The sequence below is a fragment of the Bacillus rossius genome, chromosome 12, assembly GCF_032445375.1.
Source record: "Bacillus rossius redtenbacheri isolate Brsri chromosome 12, Brsri_v3, whole genome shotgun sequence".
NCBI lineage: Eukaryota > Metazoa > Arthropoda > Insecta > Phasmatodea > Bacillidae > Bacillus > Bacillus rossius.
The window spans coordinates 31,517,541-31,544,285 of NC_086339.1; the positions used below are offsets into that span (position 1 = coordinate 31,517,541).

At 38.8% G+C, this 26,745-nt stretch overlaps 1 protein-coding gene and 1 long non-coding RNA gene across 2 annotated transcripts in view; one reads left to right on the forward strand and one right to left on the reverse strand.

Annotated features, from left to right (window-relative positions):
* LOC134537799 (serine/threonine-protein kinase Nek7-like) overlaps nucleotides 1–14,652 on the reverse strand; it is a 66,393-nt gene extending 51,741 nt beyond the window's left edge. Inside the window, exon 1 of the mRNA XM_063378609.1 lies at nucleotides 14,243–14,652. Coding sequence (XP_063234679.1) covers nucleotides 14,243–14,473 — 231 coding nt within the window. The 5' untranslated portion in view covers nucleotides 14,474–14,652. The remainder of the gene's footprint in view (nucleotides 1–14,242) is intronic.
* Nucleotides 14,653–17,691: 3,039 nt separating this feature from the next.
* LOC134537194 (uncharacterized) lies at nucleotides 17,692–24,366 on the forward strand. Its single transcript, XR_010075969.1, has 2 exons — nucleotides 17,692–17,825; nucleotides 24,191–24,366. It is a non-coding gene; the product is annotated as an uncharacterized LOC134537194 (long non-coding RNA).
* Nucleotides 24,367–26,745: the final 2,379 nt, after the last annotated feature.

Sequence of the window (26,745 nt, forward strand, 5' to 3'; positions counted from 1 at the left end):
AAAGGCAAACTCATATGGTGGGCATTACTCCTCCAGTCCTTCGACTTCGTGGTGGAGCACATGCCAGGGCGAGAAAACCAGCTGCCAGACGCCCTGTCGTGGCAACCGAGCGACCAACACGAGGTCATCGACGTGGAGGAGTGGGAGGACATGCTGCCACCCGATCCCAACACCGAACACCTCTCGCCACTAAACACCTGTTTACGGATCACGACCGACGCCAACCAAACCGACCCACCACCTGACACCGCAACTGATGTCAACCAACGGGTCATGACCGCTCAACGTCAATCAACCGAAATGACCCGACGACGACAACAAGCCGAAGACGAACTACACCCGACGTGGAGAGACCAGGACGGCCGGATCATGCACCGAGCGCTTGGAGTAGCTGGGTCGTGGAAGACCTACGTGCCTCCCGAGGCGCGCGAGGCCGTCTTGAGGTTCTACCATGACCACGACCTGGCAGGACACCCCGGTACGGACCAGACACGACACGCGGTCTCCCAACACTACCATTGGCCTGGCGTGGCGCGGGATGTGAGGGAGTACGTCCGCGAGTGCGAGGTCTGCCAGGTCCGCAAGGCGCGCCGACGCGATGGGGAGCAGCAACAACACCCACGACAACCGACCCACGCCTTCCAGACCATCGCACTCGACCTGATGGGGCCCTACCCCAGGTCGCCCAGAGGGAAGAGGTTCATACTCGTCGTGACAGATATGTTCACAAGATGGACAGAGGCATATCCGTGCAGCAATGCCAGGGCGTCCACCATCATCCACCTCATGACGCAGGAATTCCTGCCTCGGTGGGGCTACCCACAGTCGGCCTTGACCGATAATGGCAGCCAGTTCATCGGCAAGCAATGGCAGGACTGGTGCGCGCGGGTGCATATCCAGCACCACACCACCCCAGCTTACCATCCTAGAGCCAACCCCACCGAGCGCAGGAACCAGGACTTGAAGATCCAACTCCGACTCCGACTGACTGACGACCACTCGAAGTGGGACCAACACCTCGCCGACGCCCTGTTCTGCATCCGCCGTCGTGTGAATGCAGCCACAGGCCACACACCCGCCGAGATGGTGCAAGGGAGTAACCTGCACCTCCCAGGCGAATGGGCCACCCACGGGATGCTGCACGATGGAGAAGGGACGGAGGAACGTGACCAGCGCAGGACAGACATGTATGAAGACGCACGGCGACGACAAAAGACCTACTCGCAGAATATCACCCCCAAGACCACGTGGGAGCCACCCCTAGTCCGAGCAGGAGACCAAGTCTACGCCCGGGTCCACCCGCTGTCTGCAGCCCCCCGCAACTACTGCGCCGGATTGGCACCGCACTGGAGTGGGCCTTACAAAATCCAGAGACGCGTGGGCAGGACCGCATATCTGGTCAGACTCGGGGGCCGGCGCATCCGGAAAATCCACCGCGACGATCTACGACTGGCCACGACACCGGGTGAGCTGATGCCGGAAGTACCCGACCACGACGAGACACACAACGACATGCACGACGATGAACAACTGGTAGCAGAAGAGCCCGAACCGGCTACCGGAGAGCAACACCACGACATCCGAACCAGGACACCAGAAGAGGCCCTCGATGACCTGGAAACACCAAGTGATGCACAAGATCTCACGCACGAGATGACGTCACGCCAACCAGGACAGATGACCCGCCACGGACGGGTGACCATCACCGATGTCTCACTGAGCGATCTGGAGGGCCTATTGGGAGACACCACCACCGTCATCAACGAGCCCGACGACATGGTACTCGGCGCCACCAGACAACAACTACAACTCTGTGCGGCTGGGCCAGTGATCGCCCATGCATCAGAGGAGGAGGCGGCAACCCTACCTGAGGGCACTACACCCGTCGTGGAGGAACCCGACGACGAGGCAGGAGAAACCCAGGGTATACCCGAACGAAGGAGGCAACCTTACTCTAGTGGGCCATCCAACAACCACGACGCGAGCAACCGCCGTACAACACCGATGGAAGACCACAACAGCACCACCACAACCACCACTTGGACGCCTCAGGACCCACCAGAAGCGCCCGACGAACCGCCCATACGTCAAGTGATGAGACCCGCCAGGGACAGGCGGCCCCCGGGGTACCTGGCCGAGTACGATCTCGGGAGGGCCGAGTGAGGCCACCGCGGCCCCCGCAATCCTGGGGGCACGACGGAGAAAACTCGACCACCGGTGGACACGCACTACTACCTGCGACCGCCCAGAGCCCCAACCGCCTGGACATGCTGTGAAAACTAGGCCACCACACCACACCACCACATGACCACAACACTGCACACCACCACCTACCTCATCACGCCTCCACGTGGCCCCACTAGCCGCAGCCACCAGGTCCAGAGTGCCGGCCCCACCAGCCGCAGCCACCCCAGGCGCCAGGATGGGGAGTCAACGACATGCTAGGGGTGCAAACCTACGCAGAGCCTGATCGCGTGCAAGGCCGGGCTTCAGTGGGGGGCGTTTGACGTCGTACCGACCGAAGGCCATTAGCCCGGCCTCAGCCCGCAGTACTGGCTCCTGCTGGTGGAACGCACCCCTCGCCAAGTCTTCACCCAAATGAGACGAGCGGCATAAACTTGGTGCATGGAGGGAGTGTCCCCCCCTCCGCACGCCAACCCCTGAGGCAGTTCTGATCAGCTCGCGGCCCGGAGCAGACGTGCGCGTACCGTGGGGAGCCTTCAAGTTTTGTCTCTGATTCCTCACGACTGGTAACTATAGTCATCACCGAATACCTTTTTCAACGCAACTCCCCACGCGACTCCGGGTCGGTTTTTTTTTCTACGGTGCAGGGATTAACCCGGCTGTCGCTACTTTCCAAGTCAAGCCACCGAGTCTAGGGGACACGATGGGGCCGATCGACCCACTCACGGTTAGACGACTGAGCTAGCCTGGCGCCCTCCCGGAAAACACCCCAATTTTCACGTACAGCTCCTTAGACTCGCCGCAGGAATCGCACCCGAAACCCCGACTGATGGCAGATGTAAAGAATATCAAAGTATACCTCAACTCAGAATGCTACCCCTACATTGATTTAGAAAACAATTTCACTAATGGATATTACTTACTTGCATATAACATGTATGCAAACTTCCAGTCGAGTTTCTATGGACGGCAGTGTGCACCGCTTTTGACTCCTCAAAGTTTCAAAGACAGAGCAACTCTGTTTATGTTTGATGTATCTCATCAGGATGAAAGGATTGCATCAAATGTAATATATTGCAAAATTGAAGTTACAACTTCAAGGAACATCCCTGCTTTAACTCAAGCCTTTGCGATTATGCTACATGATAGACTTGTATCGTATAACCCAAGAGACAAAACTGTTAAAATACTGTCCTAGAAAGGATATTGGCTTAGTCTCGTCTCGACCACCATGACGAAATGTGTAAACCTCCAAGGCTTCTCTAGTCAGTATGGGTTTATTATCAACGAACTTAGCATTGCAGATGAAGAAGGAAATGAAATAACACGTAACTTTCAACCTCCATTTGAATGGCGATATCTCACCAGGAAGCATCAAAAAACAAATGCTTGGCTCACTAGAAATTTTCATGGTTTACAGTGGGAACACGGACTCTTTCCTTACGCTTCAATACCCACCATATTGGCATGTAATCTGACCGGACCTGTATTGGTTGTAGGAATAGAACATAAACGGTGGCTAACTAACTATTGTAAGCATCATGTGCTAATATTAGATGTACAAGCAGAATATGACTGTCCATCATTGAAAGAATTAAATAAATTGTACGCGTGTAATAATAATAGATGTCCAGGTCCGATCTCAAGACACAATGCGAGCATGCTTAGGGCTTGGATGGTTGATCACCGCGTTGGAACGTTGGAGGCCGCCAGCAAGGCGGGGACAACGGAAGCAACGGTACACGTGATTGGTCTGGAGGGAGGGGGGGGGGGTCCTAGCGGTATAAATTGAGGTCAACACCCTAGACACAGCAGTCAACACATAGTCGAGTGGGTATAGAGCTGCTGCTACAAATTCAAGCAAATGCCGTTCGATCCAACTGCAAAGTACGCAGAAGTAACGCCGGGATTCCGCCGTGTGAACTACATCACCGAGGATGGATACTTCCAACTAGAGGTCTGCAACTTCGGTCATTACTGGACCAGTGATTGTGACGAGGATGCTCCGGACATCATCGAGACATCCTGCAACAAGGTAGATTTTGTCGTCTATTATCTAAGACCAGACAGTACATTCCCTACAACATTAGAAGCGCTTAAGGCTGCATCAGCGACTGAAACTATAAGCTCGGAACCAGACTATTCCTCAGTAAGGTGCGAGTTGCGGCGGAACACCGATCCGGAGGCAGTTGGAAGGAACAGTGTGACGGGTTTATTCACAACACCACCTACGTTAACCATCATTGATACACATCCTGCAGCTTTCTACTGTGTAGGCTCTACCGCTTCACTCCCCACAGTTAAATTTGTAAGCTAAGAAGAAATTTGAAGGGCTCGTGCAGTTGTTATTATGCCTTCGCGCCATGACATTGATTTCAACAGCTTGTGGTGGAATACGCGTGAATGTATTAGGACCATAACCTTAGAGGACATACCAAGTGAAGCAGAGGATCAGGAAACATTTCTACACAATTGGTTTGAAACCGAGTACTGCAGACGTGGGCGACGGTGGTCACGTGAAGAGCCGTGGGTACGATCTCCTGAGCGTGATCGTTCACCAATAGAGTCATCACGTCAAGTTTTTGGAGACGTAACCTCAAATCATCCTGCTCGTGAACCAATGTTACCACCAACCATCGTTAGTAACGATGCTGTCGAACTACTGCCAATTGCATCTCGTCAATCACCCCCTACATTGATTACAGAGAGGCCATCACCTCGATTAATTGTGGGGAGACCAGCACGGACATCGCATCTCATGCTAGGAGCGAATCTAACATCTAACTGTATGAACGAGAGTGAATTGTCAATTAACATCTCATAGAGTATAACATACAAGTGAAAATAATTTTAACAATGGACTGTTCTAATAAATGCTCTACTCTATGGAATTGCATAACAAACATATTTATCAAAGTGATACATATATTTTTAAATACGACCCTCGACTCGTGCGATGGCAGTCGAGCTGAAACTGTGGTGGTGTAAGGACCTACAGCAGAAGTAGTTAACCAAGATGTCTAACTTTCAACCGAACAGGATATACTCAAGTGTAACGCCTGGGCTAGGCACTGTTGATTATAGTGAGTATATTGATGGGGTTTTAAAACATTTTTCGGAGAGTTGTGATGCTGTGTTTCACATGAAACAGGTTTTAAACCCAGGACCTCAAGATACGCCTCCAGAAGTTATCAACTGTCTGGGCTATGGACATTGTAAGGTGAATATGATGAGAGACAATACAGTTCTCCCTGCAATGCCTGAAGAGGTTTTCGCACATGCATTCAACCAACCAGCTATTCAGTCACCGCCAGCATCTGCATGTGGTCAGACTTCGTCAGTCCAGACATCATCTAGCTGTACCCAGATGAGTCCCACATCGCCAGCACCTACTACATCAGTAGCAGTCCAGCCTAAACGCCGGTGTCAGCTTCGCCTTCCTACATCTCGCAAGAGTCGAACCCGAGATCTCAGTCATCTAGGTCCGATCAGTGAAGACACCACTCAAGTATGTTCCACAGAAACCACTAGTGATGAAAGAACTGTTGAGATTGCTCGTGTAGCTGTACGTTCATTACTTCTGGAACTATTAAGCAAAGTATTATGTTATTTATATCAATTTTCTCTTTATTATGTATTTCAGAGTATATTATACTCTATGTAACTTGTAGTTATGCTTATTATTTAGGTATTGGGTCTCTGGTTTATGTAAATAGGTTATTTTGACTTTGTCACTATGATGTGAAGTGAGCTATGACCAAATCTCATCATTGTTCTGTGGAATCGTCAACCCTGAAGAAGGAGATGTAGTGTAAGTCCTAGGAGACAAACATAAACTTATATTGAGTGAACTGTGCAGTGCCAACATTATTGATATACATAATGAAAGAAACTGTCCTAGCTTCAACGAACTTTTAAAGACTTATGGAAACCGACTGGATAAATGTATAAAAATGTATGGAAAATTCCATTGCGCCCATTGTAATGTTCAGCCACTTAAATTCTGGCTATTCGACCATCCATACTACTATGTATAATTGAGTCTCTGGTTTATGTAAATGTTATTTTGACTGCCACTATGATGTGTAGTGTGTGAATATTGTGTACTTTTATTACTCATTATTTACTTCTTTTAAATCGGTGATTTTTCTTATCCCTTGCTGTTTGTAATAAGATTTAAATACATATGTGTTTAACATTTAAGTTGTTTGCTTTAATTAAAAAAAAAACATTTAATGATCTCTCTTATTAAAAATTGTTTTAAATTAAGAGTATTTTTAAAAAAAATTGTGACTAAGTTATTAACCTCCTCAGCTAGAGTGATTGCTTTTATACATAAATTCTAACACTACCTTCGAGATGTCTTCCGCCACTACGAGAAGAAGAGAGAGACACTACACAACACCAATATTTTATAAATACTCTATCATCAAACCTAAAAATATAAAGGCAAAATAAATAATAAACATAGTTTAGAATATGGCTACAGGTTCCAAACTTATCTCTACTTGCCTCGACTGGTTACACATTGCATAACACTTGTAGGTTTTTAAATTCAAACTTGACGTCATCCGGCGACAATGCCTTCAATTAAAGATGGCCGACAGTAGCGCCACCTGGTAGCAACTTTATGAATTAAAGATGGCGGCAACGGAGAACTTGGTGAATACAGGCTACCGACTTGTCTCGACTTGTCCCCCGACTTGTCTCGACTGTCTAGACTGTCTAGACTTACTCCGTCTAGACTTGTGTCGACTCGTTCCCGACTTGTCTCGACTGACTACATAAAACTTGTAGGTTTTTAAATTCAAACTTGGTGCCATCTGGCGGTAACTTTAAGAATTAAAGATGGCGATGGTGGCACGCTCTTGTAGCAACTTTATTAATTAAAGATGGCGATGGTGGCGCGCTCTGGTAGCAACACTTGGAACTAAAGATGGCGATGGTAGCGCCATCTGGTAGCAATTATATGAACTAAACGATGGCGACGGTGGCATCATCTACCAGCCAACTTGAGAACCCAGATAGCGGCACCTCTGAAACTAATTTTTGAATTTGGCGCGCGATACTAGCGACATCTACCAGCCAACTTGAGAACCAAGATGGTGGCGCCTCTGGCAACTAATTTTTGAATTTGGCGCGTGATACTAGCGACATCACCAGCCAACTTGAGAACCATGATGGCGGCGTGCGACACCTGTCCGCCGACTCCTTAACTAATATTTTAATTTGGCGCCATCTGGTAGTCTGTGCTGAAATTAAATATGGCGGCGGTATAATAAATATAATTTCAAATGTGGCGCCTTAGGTATGCATTAAGGAAGACAAAAAACCCCTCCCCCCTTTTATCTTAAACTTGTCGTCAGTACGTAGCATATATAGATTATTTATTCCACTGTATTCCAATTAGTCTCATGGTCTGGTTGATAAGATGCCTGCTTTCTATCCTTAACATCCTCGACGTTTTCACGTCCCATGGATCGAATCCCAGCCTCGGCACTGAGAATATTTTAGTTAAAGAAAAAAATAAAATAATCCCTGCTGCTACCTGGTGGCGACCAACAGAACTATATGACGTCACAAGATGGTGGCCTCCAGCAGACGAAACAGATGGCAGCTCTGTTGTGTGCATGTTACCACGTGCGGGCTGCGCGTGTTGCATACCTGTCCGCATTATCATAATGCTCCGACTTTGAGTGCCTGTATCTCAGAAACGGTTTGTCTGAGCGTGTTCAAGTACAAGGACCTGTTATGTTCCTTTTGTCATTTCTGTTATTGTTTCACAACGATAGCTTAGAACACGCGCACAGGTACAGTAATACGTGCATAGTAAAAGAGGTGACGCCATGTTTCCTACGTATGCGATCGAATTGTGGTCACCTTTTATTCCCTGCATACGTGTTGGCATGCATCTTAATTGAATCCGGAAGGTCAGCGTTTCATTAGTTGTGGTTGTTGATTTATCTTCGCTTTACCGTTTCCACAACACTACATTCACAGTGATTTTGCGCCCATACTATTGGCAACAGAGGGGTGGTTCCAATACCCATTCTCCTTGGTGTAGGTCTGGCTACCTGCATCCATGAGATTTTCCGCCATTTCATTTACATCCTGTATATTTATTCATATGGTGTGTGTATTGTACAGAATGTTCATAAAATAATGTCCTAGCTTCAATGGTATACATACTACAACAGTTTAATTTAGACTATTTACAACAAATCTACATCAAATTAAAGGAAAACTAACTTTTTTTTTTTACAAATGTTCAATATGTGCACCTTTAGTTATACGGCACACATCCAAACTAAGTCCAATTCTTCCCTCACTATGGTTAAGCAACAAGTCCGGAGTAATGGAAGCAGTAGCCTCTTTCTGTGTCTCAACTCTGGCCAATCATTAGGTAGCGGCAGAACGTAGACACGATATTTCATAAAGCCCTAAAGGAAAAAAAAATGACATGGCGTTATGTCAGGTGAACGTGGAGGTCAGCGAAAAAGAGCTCTGTCGTCTCGACCATAACGACCAATCCAATGGTCAGGGACTTCGACTTTCAACCACTTTGTACAAAGAGATTCCAGTGGGGAGGGGACTACACCCTGTTACCAAATAAAGTTTACAAATCACCCCCTAATAATTGGGGAACGAGCCATTATTTTGTACTACAAGTGATAAAACAACAAAGCAGTATTCGCACATGCGCTTATCCAAATCTGTTTGATTTACTCTTCAATTGTGACCTTGTATCAAAACTCTTCAACGCTGACAGAAGAACCTATTAAAATTTATAATTAGTACATTAATTTATGGATATACTGTATTATTTATATCACGAGACTCGGCAAGTGTTACAGCTAAGTGTCAAATAATTTTAGTTTTTAAATGTGTTTCGGATCTAGATCTGACGAAAACGAGTTTACTAGCTACACGTCAGTGAAAATTTTCCATTTGTGTTTGAGCGTGTAGATTACTCAAGGCACTTTCTGAGGCACAGAGTGGGGTGACGTCATTTTGTTAGTTTGAATTAAATTGAACAGTTATTAATTTATTTTTTGAAAATTCCGTACTGTAAAGGTTATCGATTCTTCGAGGACCAATCAAAACTCACGATGCCAAGTGAGTAACAAGAAAAAAAAACTTTTGACAGTCTGTACCTTTATTCACTGGAGTAAATCAGAGGCGAGTTAGCAAAGTGAGCGTGAGATCATATTGAGCGAGTTTATTAGCAACGAGTAGTTTCGGAAATTGTTCCTTATTGCGTGTCCAATTGCAATTTAAATTAATATATTAAAATAGAGAGAATATTTGGTTGTGTTTGTGATGAAAGTCTGTAGAAATACAAAAATATATTTGATTTTTAAATTTGTATAAAATTTTGAGATACATGTACAGTTTTTTTTAAACGTAAAATTTTAAAATAAATTAAGCAGTTGTGTGCGTTCGTGATAGGAAACTGTACCATAGCCAGAATGCATTTGATATTGATAATACGAATAATTAAACTTTGATATATACTGGACACAAATCGGCAACAATTACCGTGGATTCTCAGGCAAGTAGTTAGTAACATTGTTAAATGAATCCAGCCTTAATTATATAGTGAGTATGCACTTGTCCTCATAGGCCCGTCTACAACAGTCCGAACCTGTGCGTGGTCCGTGTCCTTATCCGAATGTGAGTGAAGTCACATTGTCTCACCGAAAACTGCCCTGTCCACAATTGCGATGTCCGATGGTATTGATTTCTAAAGTTGCTACCAGAGCGCAGTAAATGTACCAAACAAAATGTTTTTTATTGTTTTGATGCTTTGTAGTTTGAGATTGAACTTTTGAAAGTTGTGGGAGTTCAATTTTATATATTTATTCAGTAAGGCAAAGTGGCAAATGTAAATGCTAAAAATGAACTCATATCACAGCAATCGAACAGCACTAATTTAAATGTCGTCTTGCTCTTCTTGAATTACAACACCTTCCATTTCCTTCAATAACAAAAACAAACACAACGTTTTCAAACGGGAACCGGAAATTCAAATATCGTGGGTGTTCTGTTCTTTTTCTGTGTCCGAAGTACACAGGTTGGGACAAAAAGTTCAAATTGACGAATGTGTTCGGACCAGGTAGGTTCGGACCTTCGCCCACTTGACGCATGACGTCAGAGGGTCACGTGGACCAATCAGCGACGAGTGTCCTTCGGACACAGTTTAGGACATTGCTATTGTAGACGGGCCTTAAGTGACGTCACGAGGCCTGTCCGAACTGGAAGTGAAGTATGCGAGTAAACGAATTTGCGTACTTCTACAAAGGCGTACGCAGAATTTCATCTGCACGGGTGTAAGGGGGGGAATAGGATCACTTTACCAGCTGTTTGCTTTCAAATTCTTTCAGTTTGTTGATCCTTTTTTAAATTAGGATTTAGAGTGGAGGGGAGAGAGGATGGATATATTCCTTCCTCATCACCTCCCCCCTGGCTTATACCCTGTTTCAAGCAAAGAAATGTTGGAATTACGAAAAGCGTTATGTAGTTTAAATTGACAGAATACTTCATCAATTAAAAAAAAAAATACTCGTATGATTTTAATCTTATTTCTTACAAGAATTAACCTAATAGTAATAAAGAAATAATTATTTCAAAAGGTTTATGAGCCAGTGCCAATAAATACATGCATATTATAATGATCGTAGTTAATTGTAGAAACCTAAGCAGTTTGCCATAAATTCGCGTGTTTGTAATGGACAGTAAATACTTACTACTTTCTGCTAATATTTTTTTCTGGGAGAAAAGGTCCAGCCTACATCTCAATACCGGCAAGCAGTGTGTGCGTTTATGGTCGGAAAAAATGCAGGGGAACGATATGACGTCATTGAAGTTGGCCAATGATAACAAGTGAATAAGGATAGAGGGACGAAGGGAAGCAGTACATATGTAATACATAGTTGTAAGAATGAAAGACTGGACTCCGTCGTTAAAATAAAAATGAATGATAAAGCGTTTAGGAGCGAAAATAGCTGGTAAAGTTCGAGGAGTGAAGAAATAAAATAAAAATAAAATTGTAACAAAATAAGTGCAATGAAACAAATTTCAATAATATGCAAGTGTTTAAATAAGTATGCAATTAGCATTAATGTTTCAGTGATACGTCTATGTAGTAGTGTATTGTGTTAATTTCATCTGCAATGTTAGGTGAATTTTTTTTTTGTTTATTTCATTAGCAATATTTGAAATATTCCTTTTCTTTAGCAGGTTAATCATTAAATTAAATTGTTAATGTAATATGTCTCATTTTCGTAGGTTTGATCAATGTTGCACTCAAAGTAATAACAAAGCGAAATATTTGGTGACGGTAGGACATCTTAATTATATATTGTTTTTCATAAGTTAAAATCGCGATATAGTAGGGCTATTGATGAAGTCGTCAACAACGCTGCCCTTTAATAATTACGACCTGTACGTTATTGCGGTACAAACGCGGGAAATCGGCGTTTTGAACGAGGAAGATTCACATGCTTGAACGGCACATTATAATATGTTTCTTGAGGAAATGATATTAGGGCATGGAAAGTAAAGATATTCGGTAACGTGTTCTATACTTAGCAGGGATGAAGCATACTTCACGATGCCCGGGACGTTGAAATAATAGTTGAAAAGGAATATTTAAATTATAAAGTGGCGTCGCAAAATATACTTAACTATACGTTAGCCGAAAGTTAGTTCCATACAGAAAATAAAACTGTATGGTACGTATCATATTTGTAGAGGCATGCACGAACTGCTCTCGTGCACTACAAGGGCAAGTGAAGTAAGCGGAGTCGCTAGTACGTAGCCGTGTACTTGTATTCGGTCACAGCCCAAAGCTGATGTCACACGATGCGTTTCTCCCGCGGCAATATAACTTCCGCAGCGGTTTTTTTGTTGTTGTTGTTGAATATACTTTAGACCTCTCTCCTTAAGAGTGCATGCACAATGCATGCAGGTATTTCAAGAATGCAGCAGTGCAATTTATGAAAGTAAAGTTATAGTTTTGATGCTTCTTCGAAAATAAAACAAAAAAAAAATCCAAATCATTTATATATTAGTTATACTGACTCCAGTCGTTATTTTGGACATAGGAGAACAAGTTTGTTAAATTTCAATTATTTGCAAAACGTTTATAGGTGAAGTGGTGTTTTTACGTCAATTATATTATTAGCACCATGTTAACTACGTGTGTACGTTTTTCTGTTTTGGGTACTACTTGTGTCAAATGTGGTATTTTATTAATAATGAAAATGGTTTCGTATATTAACTAATGTAATAGGTGTTTTCGTTAATTGCTACTTTAATAAAGACAGGTTAATTTAGGCAGTCCGTGCAGTAACGCAGCTGCCATCATGCCTACCGTGCTTGCAAACAACTTGCCGGAATAATGATAGGTACATTTCGCGTAGCAACATGTATAGTCACTAAAAAAGATAATTGTTCAATTTTCGTCTTTAATGGATTTTACCCCAATATTGTAGCAAGTATCTTTGCTATGTCACGCGATACCTGTCCACGCGGCAGGTTTTTATTATAACGTCCCTGTTTTTATTAAGGTAAGCGTTTGCAAGCACAGTAGGAATCGCGCATGATAGCAGCTACGGCACGGGCTACCTAAATTAAACTATCTTTGTATTTGCAATCAGGAAAATACCCGTTAGTTTACATAGGAAACTATTTTCATTATTAATAAAATATCACATTTGACACTAGTAGTATCAAAACAGAAACACACACACATGTAAGTTAACATGGTGCTAATAATATATTGACGTGAATTCACCATTACCAACAAAAGTTTTGAAAATAATTTAAATGTTACAAAAGTTGGTCTAGTGTCTCAAAATAATCACCTCAAAGGCAAGCAGAACTAAAAAAAAAGTTCCGTATTACGTATCCAGGTTCATCCCTTAATCCTAATGGCGCATGATCCTATATACACTGATCCTGTGCTGCATGATCATTGCCATTTTTTAATTATGTTCAATGAAAGATCCTGGACATAAAAAAAACTTGTGATAAAACAATGATAAAATGTATACTAAAGAAAAACATTTCCTCAAGACCTGACAAAATTTGTTATTATTGTGATATTCAAGGTTCTGTTTATGTCCAGAATATTCCGACGTACCAAATAACTAAATAAATCACGCACACCGGATCAATGCATACTGAATCATGGGATAAACTTGGTCACGTGATTGCAAATATCGTAATACGACAATATGGGAAACTTTAGCCTGTTGGCATTGGCCGAGTGCGAGCCGATTTACTGCGTCGCTTTCAAGCTATTTCTACACTCCACGCCGCTAAGATGCCACTGCTGTAAAAACAGATATATATTTTTTATCGCACTTAAAACGTAGGTACACCGCTAGCTTCCCCCATATTGTGTCCGCATTAAAATATTTGGTGACATGGAATAATTACCACGTGATTTTGATGGGAAGCCTACAACTCACGTAGTTTCGGTTCCCTACCACGTTCGTGCAACTTCGGATTTCTCTAAAAAATTGAAATTAAAAAAATCGAAGGGTTAGGTTAGGTTAGTCACAACATGCTTGTTTTCATTGGAAACTTCTGATTTAGCGGCTGAAGTGGCGTTAATACCAAAACGCAAAACTTCGGAAATCATCGGAAATTCTTGCAGGGAACCGAAACTACGTGAGTTGTAGGCTTCCCCTAACACCGGACCAATGCACACTGGATCATGGTGACGTGATAACAAATATCGTAATACGACAATGTGGGAAACTTCAGCCAGTTGGTATTGGCCGAGTGCGAGCCGATTTACTGCCTCGCTTTCAAACTATTTCTACACACACTCCACGCCGCTAAGATGCCACTGCTGTAAACACACACACACACACACATATATAATCACACTTAAAACGTAGCTACACCGCTAGCTTCCTCCATATTGTCCGTATTAAAATATTTGGTGACATGGAATAATTACCACGTGATTTTGAATTCCCCCCCCCCCTTTTTTCCCTAGCAGAAGTCCGTAAACTAGAAAGAAAAAAAATTCCCACGTGTGTACCTGCAGCAGGTTGATCTCCTTCATGCAGTCGAGCCGCGCGCGGGCGTCCATCATCTCGAAGATCTGCACCTTCTTCAGCGCCACCTCGGAGCCGTCGAGGCGGCAGCGCGCGCGGTGCACCACGCTGAACTGGCCCTGGCCGATCTTGCGCCCCACGTCGAACACGGCCTGCGACTCGTAGCACGACCGGCCGAGGTTGGCCGTCAGGCTCACCAGCTCCTCGCTGCCCATCTTCTCGCGCTATCCTCTCGCGGGCAGGAACGACGGCGTCTAAGAGTCACGGCACTCGGTCATCGAGCGAGCGAGGCAGCAGACTGTCCGGTCGATACACCTGGCCCCGGCAGCTCCACTGACCCATTTGATGACTTGTGTTGGAACTCCGGCGGTGTCGTGGCAACGGGCAAAACAATCCCGCGAACAGCGGTGCCAACGCACACACGAGTAAATCCCCAGAAAGTTTTTTTTTTCCTCTGCACAGTTTTAACTTAAAATTCATTTCTTGGCAAACAAGAAAAGAGTAACACGGAGCATAGTGTATATTTTTTATAATGTTAATCAGCTATTACAAAAAAAAAAAAAAAAAACCGCAGACGCGTTGGCAATGACAAAACACTCATTTTAATTTTGCATGCAAACAGGGGCGCAGCAACTAAATTTTCAAAGGGGGGGGGGGGGGGGGCAATACGCCTTTTTACAAAGAATCATCAATCCCCCCTATTGAAGCGGGGGGTCCGGTGGTCCTCCCCCGGGAAAATTTGGATTTAAAGGTGGAAAATGGTGCTATTTAAGCAGTTTTATTATCTAAAAATTGATCACACAGCTAGTGGAAATAACATATCCGACTTGTACAGCACTTTCTTTGCCGCCGCTTGCCCCCACTTCAAGGTTTCAGAAGGGGGGGGGGCGGCAAAATACCCTTGCCCCCCCCTGTTGTTGCGCCCCTGCATGCAAATAAGTAATAGGCCTATACATAAAATAATAAATGGACTGGAGTGATATATTGACGGTTGGTAAACTAAAAATTCAAGCAAATAAAAAAATTAAGAAAATACTCAATATTCAACATTAATATGCACACATGTAGAAAATTATTATATAATATAGTAAAATAATCTAGAGAATTTTTAATTATTAATGCATATTAATAAATATACCAAATGTTTATTCTAATAAATTATATTAATTACTTATTAAATAATAATGTAATAATTTATAATTAAAATAAATTTTACATCCGGGAACATAAACTCACTTATATAAATGCACTTCAAAATAAACTTGAAAACGTTTATAGACGCAATTTCTATCACTATCAATATTCACAATAAACATGGGCGTCGCAAGTATTTTTTTTTGGGGGGGGGGGGGGGGGACTGCAATTGATTTAGTTGTTGAGGAATATCCATCCCCTGGAAAAAAAGCGAGGGGTCCAGGGGTCCTCCCCCGGGAAAATTGGGGGTTTGAAGGTGCAAAAAGGTGGTTTTTAGGCATTTTTCTTTCCTAAATATTCTAATTATAGTGGGTTGCAATATATAATTTATTTTTTATAAAAAATATTTTCAGAGAACAAATTTGTAAAAACACAGTGCTAACATTACCACGATTGGACTAAATGCACCATGCACAACATATGGGTTGTATCACAGAAATCATATTTTTAATATAACTACGAAACTAAATATATTACTGGAGGGGACGAAATTGAAGACTTTTATTATTGGGGGGGACGTGTTCCCCCCGGTTGCGACGCCCATGACAATAAATAAATGTTTTGATGATCTGGCCCAGTATTCAATATAAATCACTAAAGTATAAGATGTAAAAGCACATATAACTATAATTGTTATTTGTCTGTAGTTTTTATAATGCAGCTTTTTTTTTTCATCCAGTGAAAATTCCGTCGCATGTTGCGCGCACGTCGTAGATGTTTGCTCTCATAATTGTTTCATAACGCGCCTAAATAAGTATAACTTATAAAACAGCTGCATTATAACTTTTAAAAATTTCAGCACGAACTGTAAAATCAAGAACGGCCTAATATTCATTCACTGCATTCATGCACTGTGCAGTCAAATGCGACTTCTATATTCGTTCGTAACAACATAAATTGGGTAGGATGATTAGTATTCGAAGCAAACTTTTTAAAATCAGGTACTTAATATTTAAACTGACTGACGTTTTATCAGTAACGTAATTTTGTTTTATGTAATGTCATATTTTCACATTTTAGATTTCAGATGACTTTGTTGATTAGGGTTCCTATTTTACAGTATGTAATGTTCATTATTTGTTCACAAAATCCTAAGATGCTCTTCGAAACAATTTTTAACCCTAGAGCCTGCTGAAAATTTATGGGACTGCAGTTAATAGATACATACAAACAAAAAAAAACTCTCAAGTGTGTGGCTACCATCTACCATGTAGCCAGTGGCGTAGCAAGGATTTGTGTATGGGGGGTGTTAAGAAGCATGTTCCCCCCTCCCCCCCGTATTAAAGCGGGGGGTCCGGGGGTACTCCCCCGGGAAAATTTTGATTTTCAGGTGTAAAATAGTGCTATTTTAGCAGTTTTCGGTACTTAAATTTAAATATTGTAATGGTAAAAATTTTATTATTTTAATATGAAATTTGTTTGAGTGACGAATAAGAAATTAATTAAAGATTTGGTGCTAAGGGGGGGGGGGGGGTTGAAGTCCTAACCCCCCCCCCCCTGGCTATGCCCCTGCATGTAGCCACTACGGTATAGAGGTGTAAAAGTAACGAAAAAAAGTGTACCCGTATGTATTCGTTACTATAACAATCAGTACTCGTTACTATCGTATCGTTACTCGTTACTTCTGATACCGCATAACATGCAACGAATCGAGTCGTATTGCGTATGCGTACATTATGACGTCGCGTAAATAAAAATAATTAGAATACATACAATTAACAATATTTGATAATTATTAAAAGGTTTCAGAATATCGTGTATGATGTTCAGTTGACGTATTCGCGACCACACCCAATTGCTCGGTGTCGCCATAGAAGTGCGAGTGGAGAAAATTTGGCGCTAAATAGTACTTTCTTCCTGATCGTTACACTTTTCATGATGCTTTGAGCTTTACGTTTTTTTGTTACGCTAAATTTCGTTACGCTCGGATGACATCATAACCTCATCTTAAGTTCCCGCCCATAAAGAAGTTTCGCTTCAAAAAAAAGGTTTTGCTATTCAGAATTTCTCAATACGTTTAGTTACAAGTTGCGAGGAAATATATAACACTAGACTTCTTTTCATGTTTGAAATCTGATTAATTAGCAACATCATTTACTAATGCAGGTACCTAACATAATAATCCTGATTCATCTTGTTTGAAGATAATTTATCTTTAAGACATTTAATATGATTTATGACACGCGGAGTTAAGTTAGTCTTTTTTGACTAGATTGTCCAATGTTTTGATGTGTTACATCTTAGCCCTCGTACAGCATTTGGTGGGAGTAATTCCATGAATTCGACTGGAATTACATGAATGCGAATGGAATTGTATAACCACGCTGATGCTATCTGTGACAAATGGCTCGAAGAAAGTTTACATAGCCAAAGGTAAAGTTTATAGTATTAACTGTTTAATGAATTTTAATGAGATGGGCAGTATTATAATAAAATTCCTTGTCGAATATCAGGTCCAAAGTAGAAGTTTAGTATTTTTTCAAGTATTTTTTCTTTCGTTTTTATCAAAGCCGTTTCATTATATAGTTAAATTTTCTCTGCATTTTGAATGTTGAGATAATGGACGTAGCTGCTTCGGCAGCGAATTCTAGCGGCGGGGGTGGAAACTATGTGCGATTTGTGTTCCGAAATGTAGTTGAAAACACAATTTGCATATACTTATTATGCTCTGCATTATTCTAAAGAATTATACTTCGAATTTTGTGTCCTAGTTCCGTTTTATAAATTTATTTGCAATATTAGAAAAAATGAATTTGCTCGTTACTAAGGTTAGAAGTTACACAGCTCTGGCAAGTACTAAAGACTCATATTTTTTTGACGTGACGTCTAATAAATCGATGAATGCTGGCTGCACGCACGAAAAAGTGTCCCGTTACGCACATTGTCCCGTTTCGCTGTGTCACATTACGCTCATTTTATATTGCTCTTTGCTAACCTGAACCTCCTAGCATTGCGACCGAGTCCGTGGCGTATTTCTGTTTTCATGCATTTCAATGTAACATTTTCATCGCTCTTTGCTAACCCGTTCCTCCTAGCATTGCTGCAGAGTCCGTGGCGCAAATATATTATTTTTGACTGCATTTTGGTGTTGGGTAAGCCATTTTCCTTCACATCATCCTTGAAACACTCCCATTCGTTTCCTACTTTTCCTATCATCGTCCTATCCTTAACAGAATAACACAGATTGGAAAAAGTTAAATAGCAAATATGTATAAAAGTTATAGTTAAAATAATCTCTTCGTTAAAGTAATAAACATATTTATTTAATGAGTGCAAATAAAAGTAAATTTATCAATTAAATTATAGATTTCATTTCACTCCTTCTTTGTATCCATACAAAATAGTGATAATTCAATAAAAATGATTCAATTTTATTCATAAAAGTATGCAATCATTTCATCAATGTTTTGTTATGACGTCACGTTAAACTATCATCCGTAAAACCGTCTTTACAGACAACCAATTTTTTGAAGTTATACTTCTAATGCGACTTCCAACAAGGTTGCGTTAAACGTTTAACGTTCCTGGGGAGGGGGAATATATATATAGAGAGAGCGAGAGTGAATGCTATTCTAAGAAACTAAGTAGAGAGTAAGAAAAAAATAAAGATCCTGACAGTTTGTAGTGTCGCCTTATTTGTTTCAATTTTCAATACCCTTTTTGTATATTACAATTTAAATTGCAGAAAAAAATCATGTTTCATATACACATAAATAGTGAGTGTGTGTCATTTCTCTATGTCCACGAGGTCTCACTGCGTCAATTTTCTCCTTGGGGTGAACCCGTCCGCTTGATTAAATAAACAGCTTTTATCGTTGAATGATTTCATGATTTATTTCATGAAAATCTGCTCTCATAAAAAAGTTAGTTTTATAGACATTCAATAGGTTTCTCTCTCTCTGAAAATCAATCTATGAATCGTTACAAATTTATTTCCTTTATTTTTTTTAGTTTGATTTTATACAATATGATTTCACTAAAAATCAATTTCTACCCCTTCCTATTTTCATTTCCACATTAGGAAGTTTTACTTCTTCCGCGCGGAGGGACTTCACGCACTATTTTTGCATGCAATTAAAAACTGTTTTTTAATGATGCCAAAGAAGTATAACTTCTCACGCGTGTACCTAAGTACACGCACCCATTTTTTTTACTCCAACCATTAAAAAAGCCACAATCCATTCAGCAAAATGAACACATCCTTGCACTGACAAACCATTAGCATTTTCCTAAAGCCCTATAACTTACGTATGGGCAATTTCTCTTTCCACTGCTCTTTTGGCTCTAAATGAACCTTCCCTCCCCTTACTTCACCCCCCCCCCCCCCCCAAAGTAGCACCAAATGCGACCTTTCAAGCTGTTTATAATTTCCCGCTTTTTTTTCCCTTGGTTCATAAATTACCATACGTTTGGAATTTCCATTTCTTTTGGGTGCACATCAATAATCCCACTAATATTATAAATGTGAAAGTTTGGATGGATGGATGTTTGTTACTCAATCACGCCAGAACGGCTGAACGGATCTGGATGAAATTTGGCCTACAGCGAGCTCATAATCTGAATTAACACATATACCATATATTAATATGAAATTCCATCGGTAAGGGAGTGAAAAAGAGATAATTTCATTTTATAACAGAAAAAAAATGGGTTGTCTGTAAAGTCGGTTTATGGACGATAGTTTAACGTGACGTTATAACAAAACATTGATGAAATGATTGATCCAGAAGAAAAGGAAATATCATATTCGGCCTGAGACTGAGCCGTAATAGGTTTTTGCAACCAAACCATTTAGGCATTGAAAATATTATATATATTTTTTTAAAATTTTCTATCTTTTGTATGATAAAATATACCTCTGCATACTTTCATGAATAAAATTGAATTATTTTTATTGAATTATCACTATTTTGTATGGAGACAAAGGAGTGAAATGAAATGTACAATTTAATTAACCAATTTACTTTTATTTGCATTCATTAATTCAAACATATTTATTACTTTTGAAATGTTGCGTGCGACGTATTTATTTTTACAAGTACAAAAAAAAAATTTCGCGACTGCCGGGATTCGAACCGATTACCTTTGGATCGAAAGTTAGCGTGGCTGACTGCCCGCCCACGAGGCCATAATTAAATACTTATTTTAGATGTTATATACATATTTATAACATTTTTGTTCACGGTAGGGGAATAATAATATTACGATTTTATAACAAATACGCATCCCAAATACACCAAACTTATTTATAATGTGTTACAATATTTTTTAAAACATTGTGCAAAAGATTCCGGGTGTAATTTGAATAATAATTATGTGTAACTGTAAAACACCATTGTTGGTTCAAAACGTATTTGAATATTCAACAATACTTTTAAATAACCGTACCGATTATGCTGAAAATCGGTGGACGATCGTTAAATTACATAATATTAATAATTCAAACGACGAAAATATGATTGAAAAGTCAAATAGATGGTTGTTCCAATCGAGTGGAAGAGAGGATGCCACGCATGCGTACAATGAGCATGAAAAGAGATGCCACGCATGCGTACAATGAGCAAACAGGACATCCGTAGTGGGACATCCGTAGCGGGACACTTTTTCGTGCGTGCAGCCGGCGTTCATCGATTTATTAGACGTTGCGTTGTCACGTCAAAAATCATAGGTCATAGACATACAAATAGTGAGTGAGTGTCATTTCTCTATGTCTGCCACACGATCATACACATAATAAGGACTTGCAAATTCATATTTTTTTCCTTGGTGAGACCAGCCCGCTTAGTGGAGCTCGCAGCGGCTAGAAAAATAAAGGCGCTAATAACAGTTTTGTTCTTAACTTCGTCAATAGATAGAGTTAGTTGCCTTGAATTTTAAACGCACCATCGTTTGATGCGCTTGTCATGTCTTTAATTTTCGTTTGTTTGTGACGTATGCGTTCCTATACCATTCATCCGATTGCGATGAAATTTTGGTGAGTTTTTATGCGCATGCTCGTGAATGTTTCTGATATGGTATAACTATTTTGTAATTGTTTGAGCACAAATCGTTTCGAAAAATGTGTTTATTTCATATTATATAGCGGCACTTTGTCTGTTTTTGTTGTATAAGTACGCACACATGACATAATTAATTTAAATATAAAAGAGATACCGGTTGTAGAGTCAGGGCTGGATTTAGGGGAGGGCAACCGGGGCGAAAGCCCCGGGGCCCCCACAAACGGAGGGCCCCCCACAATAGAGACTTCGGAAAAAAAATCTTTCAAATTCCGACAAGTAAACACTAGTAAACATATTTTCCTTTGATATTATTTTTTTGCTGTTTTACCTTTACCTACAGTACTTTGTACACACATGATTATATTATTGTTAAATATTAACAGAAATATTCATTAACACTAAAATTTAATTTCATATAATTCTTGTCTCCAATTATATTTATGTATGTTTTTTAAATACTAAGAGAATCTACTTGATTTCACAATAAATTATTTATTGGAAAAGTAGACTGAAAAAAATTGATCATTTTATTTGGAAAATAATTTGGGGCCAGGGTTCCTCTGTTGCCCCGACCTCCAGACCTCCAGACCTCTAAATCCGGCCCTGGATAGTGTGATATATATATATATATATATATATATATATATATATATATATATATATATATATATATATATAGTGCGATAGAGAGATACAGAGAGATAAGTTGAGATAGAACGAGGTATAGAGAATGAAATGGGTTAGATAAAGAGATATATAGATGTATAGAGCTATATAGAGATTTATATATAGAAGAGATAGAGATAAATATATATTTAGAGAGATGGATAGATGATTTGTATATGTGTAACTACTCCAAACATATTACAAAACAAAACTGAATGAGGCAGTGCAATGCATGCCGAGCATTAGCTAGATAATGGAATCTTTTCAATATTAGTAATCTCTTATTTTTCAGCTTTTTAAAATTATTTTGCACACTTGACATTCAAATTAAAAAGACAATTACTAACTACATCTGAGTTCGAAAAAGGTCCCCTTCACCCTGTGTTCAGCCCGGGCAACGCCAGGTACTGCAGCTAGTTGAAAATAGAATTAATCACATAATGGAGATTATTAACCTTCACTGTGAATAGTACATATACAAATGTTGATTTCCAGAAATTTAACATTTCCCTAAAATATCACGAAACAGTTACCTTTGATCCACGAAAAATATTTTTACAGTTCACATTTTTGTTAGTATGGCCATACATCAGAACGGAACATTTCAGAACAATTTCTTACTGTTTTAAAAGGCCAGTTTTGAACTAGCCACTACGGTTTCGACAGCCTTCACTTTTTCTAATGAAATTTCTGATTTCGAACACTTCCTTAAATGACCCTTCAACCTGAAGTGTCCATGAATGTCAGCATTTTTTTTGTCCTTCCGAATGGCTGCAGGGATCCTCACAGGGTCGCAGATGCAACCTTACATGAAGGACTAGTCGCTCACGTCCTTTCATGAATTCCTGTGGCCGTTGATTACTTTGTCACTGTCCACACTCTTTTATTTTTATTTATTACTATAAAATAATTAACTTGAATGTGTGACAGTTCAAAGTCACATAAAATTAGAGTGTGAAAAATCTGTTAGTTATAATAAAAAACTTTAATATATATATATATATATATATATATATATATATATATATATATATATATATATATATATATATATGTATGTATGTATGTATGTATGTGTGTGTGTGTGTGTGTGTGTGTGTGTGTGTGTGTGTGTGTGTGTGTGTAACATCTTAGCTCTTGGTATACGGCATTTGGTTGGAGTAATTTTGTGAATACGTCGTAAGTTGAGGAACGAAAATGTGCAACAACCACGGTGCTGCCATCTGTGGTGGATGGCACCAAACCAAAGTTCACAAAGGAAACTTTATAGTATTGACTGTTTAGTGAATTTTAACAAGATGGGAAGTGTTTTAATAATATTCCTTGTCGAAAATCAGGTCAAAAGCCAGGATTTAGTATTTTTTCAAGTCTTGTTCGCTCTTATCGGAGCCGTTTCATTGTATAGTATAAAATTTCAGTCTTCTAATCTAATGATTAGTTAGTCGACATAGCTGCTCCAGCAGTGTGATTTGCATCAAGATGTAGCTCAATATACCATTTGTGTATTATAGTAAGTAAAACGCACTTATAGGACCGTTCCATCCAGCTTATGTTTATGGACATTCGACAATATCCTTCTCGAAATCTATAGGAAGCAAAGTTTGACAATCTTTTTTTCCCTTGGAGTTAATGAGTTAATATTCTCGCCTTGATTTCTCTCAGTTGCTTCAAATGACAATGAAGGGAAGACTTTGACACACTCAAAATTTTTCTTCTCCTTCCGAATAGTCATGCAATTTTGAAATGCTTAAACTGCCAGATTCAATTTAAAAAAAAAAAAAAAAAAAAGAGCATTTTTGAACGAGGACCACTTTAATGTATTCCAAGCATCTCAAACACTGGAAAAGAAAGTAATACTTTAAGTTTAGACCAATAAAAGAAAATGTAGGACTGACAGAGATTAGGTAGTGTGAATATATTTTAGCTTTATAATTTTTATAAACGATGTGTGAAAAATTAATTTAGTCCCTATTTACACATTATTTAGAAAAAAATTACAAGTCAAGTCTATTAAAATTAGTCTTTTTTTTAAAGTAGGAATCTTAAATGTTTATCTATGCACACCAATTTCAGAAATTTACTTCAAGAATACAAGGAAGCTTCTCCAAGCTGGTATCAAAGAACTACTGTGATGTCAGAAGATGGCTGTCCTATGTAACAATTAATAACAAGAGTGCCAACACAAAACCAAAGTTAAATAATGACATTTAACACGCTGTTTATGCTAAACAAACATGATGGAAACTTAACCTAATGTGTTTTATTTTAGTACCTACCTACTTTGTAAATATAAGCTAAATATTTTATTAAAAGTATATATTTTCCAGGATTTTGATCCTATTCACCCCAGTTTATGGTAAATGTAGTTATTCCACTTAAGTTTAAAGGAAGTGTATTCACTGTTGTTGATGCTTTAACAGGATGTTTGTTCACACAGAATGTTTAAATAACGTGGTAATGATAATCATGAATAAATAGGCACAATAGTAACGTAATATATTTTATTGAATGTTTACAAAAATTACGTGAATAGTTCTTACAAAATTCAACAAACTAATATTAGGCTTTTTAAGCATTAAGAAAAATTATATTACAATAAAATGTTGAAATATGTGTATGGTTTGAGTTAACTTGCAATCAGCATTCCTCACAGATCATTTTGATTACGATATGCCGACACTTAAAGATAGTCATTTACAAGTATACTTATTCGTGCACAGATTATAATTTTGTTATCATATCAGTAGGCCCATTTGAAAGTTATCCATCCGTAATTAATAAATAATATCATGAATTCATTAGTACATTTTTGGTTAACATATTTTTAATTATTGAACCATATATGTATGTACATAAATAGAAACATTGCACTTCACCAAGCTTGTCTTGACTATTTTAATTTATATGTATTTATACAATTAATTTTTATTTAAATGGCATCCTCAAAACACATTTATGTGGTTTTGGCATATTTTGTGTATTTATTAGGATTTTATAAGTAGGAATATTATTTAAGTCATAAAAAAATATGATTAAAATATTTAATGATTAATTGTTGATATTTATGTTTAATTTATCCTAAATTATAGTAATGAGGCTAGAAATATAAAAAAATTAAAATATTTTATAATAAAAACATTTTTTTTAAAACTTGCTACTACACACATTCAATAAAAGTAGTATTTAAATAATAAGAAAGTTAATAATTTAAATTTTAAATTATGATTTATTAACATAACCATCCAAGTCACATTTAAACGTCAATTGATCATTTCACTGTAAAAATGGATAAATGGATGCGCCTCAAAAACGATTAAAAATGAAAATATTTAAAGTAATAAGTCTATGTTCTGCAGATTGTAAGAAAACATAATCATCTTTGACTATGTACAGATAAAATTAGCCTAAATTAATTAAATATCTTATGTAATTCTTTAAGCATTCCCATAACTTAGAAAAAATTATTTTGCTAGGCACTTAAGCGCAATTCTTTCCAGAACATGCCCAATAAAAATAATTTATATACAGCATTAAGTTTATGCAATTACTTACACAAATTAAAAACAGATAACTTGTGGTAGTTTGTTACAAGTCGAAATGCGTTTATTCAAAAAGAAATATTTATTTCACAAACTTTAAAATGAATAAATATACTATAATTTGAGCAAATAACTCATTTTATTTCTCACCGAATCATATTAAAAATAGTTTTGACTAAAAAACTAATATGTCAGTTTGGTCACAATTCTTGTTTCTTTTTTGCTGTGAATTACATGATGTTTACAAGTATTTTTGGTCATTTGCTGAAGAGAGAATGGTTTCCCCTTAGTAGATTATTGTTATTATTATAGAGTATGATCAAAGTCCACACTGACATTATGTCATTGGTATGGAATAATGAATAAACTTAAATAACTTTTCCGTAGTATATTTTTATAAGGTTAACAATCATCCAAGTATAAATTTCATTTTACAAAATGTTTCAATGTGAGTACAAATACCTTCTCATCACTTAAAATATCACATAACTGTCTGTGTTTCCCAAATATGTAGTTTAAAATAATTTTAGGATTAATTTTAACTGCTTTAAAAACTTCTGTCAATAAAATATATATCTTCAATCCTACTGTAAAGTCGATGTTTTAAGAAAACTTTCTATAAATTTTTGATAAAAATTAATATCAGCTATGTTCTGTTTGACTATAATTTACCTTGAAGATACTTTTGCATATAGTTATCATTGCATTTTACTATAAACTTAAGTATAATACCTTGTGTTAACTATTTATAACTATATCTTAACATATTTTCATACTAGAAACATTAGCGAAATAACCTGTGTAAACTAATAGGGTTAAAATATTTCTTCAGAGTTTGTAAAACATTCCATATCACAAAGTCACATTAACTTAATTTGTTTCATTATATGAAGCATTCATCACTATTTTTATAGCATGACTACAGACATACATTTTTAATAATTTTAGTAGTAGTTTTTATATATGACAATTAGCTAGTTTAAGAAAGCACTGTTAGTTTAGCAATGTACTACAATGTCTACAGCGGTAATATAAAGTAGATTTCAACTAATCATCCCTGAAAAACTACGTAATTAGTGGTTGATAATA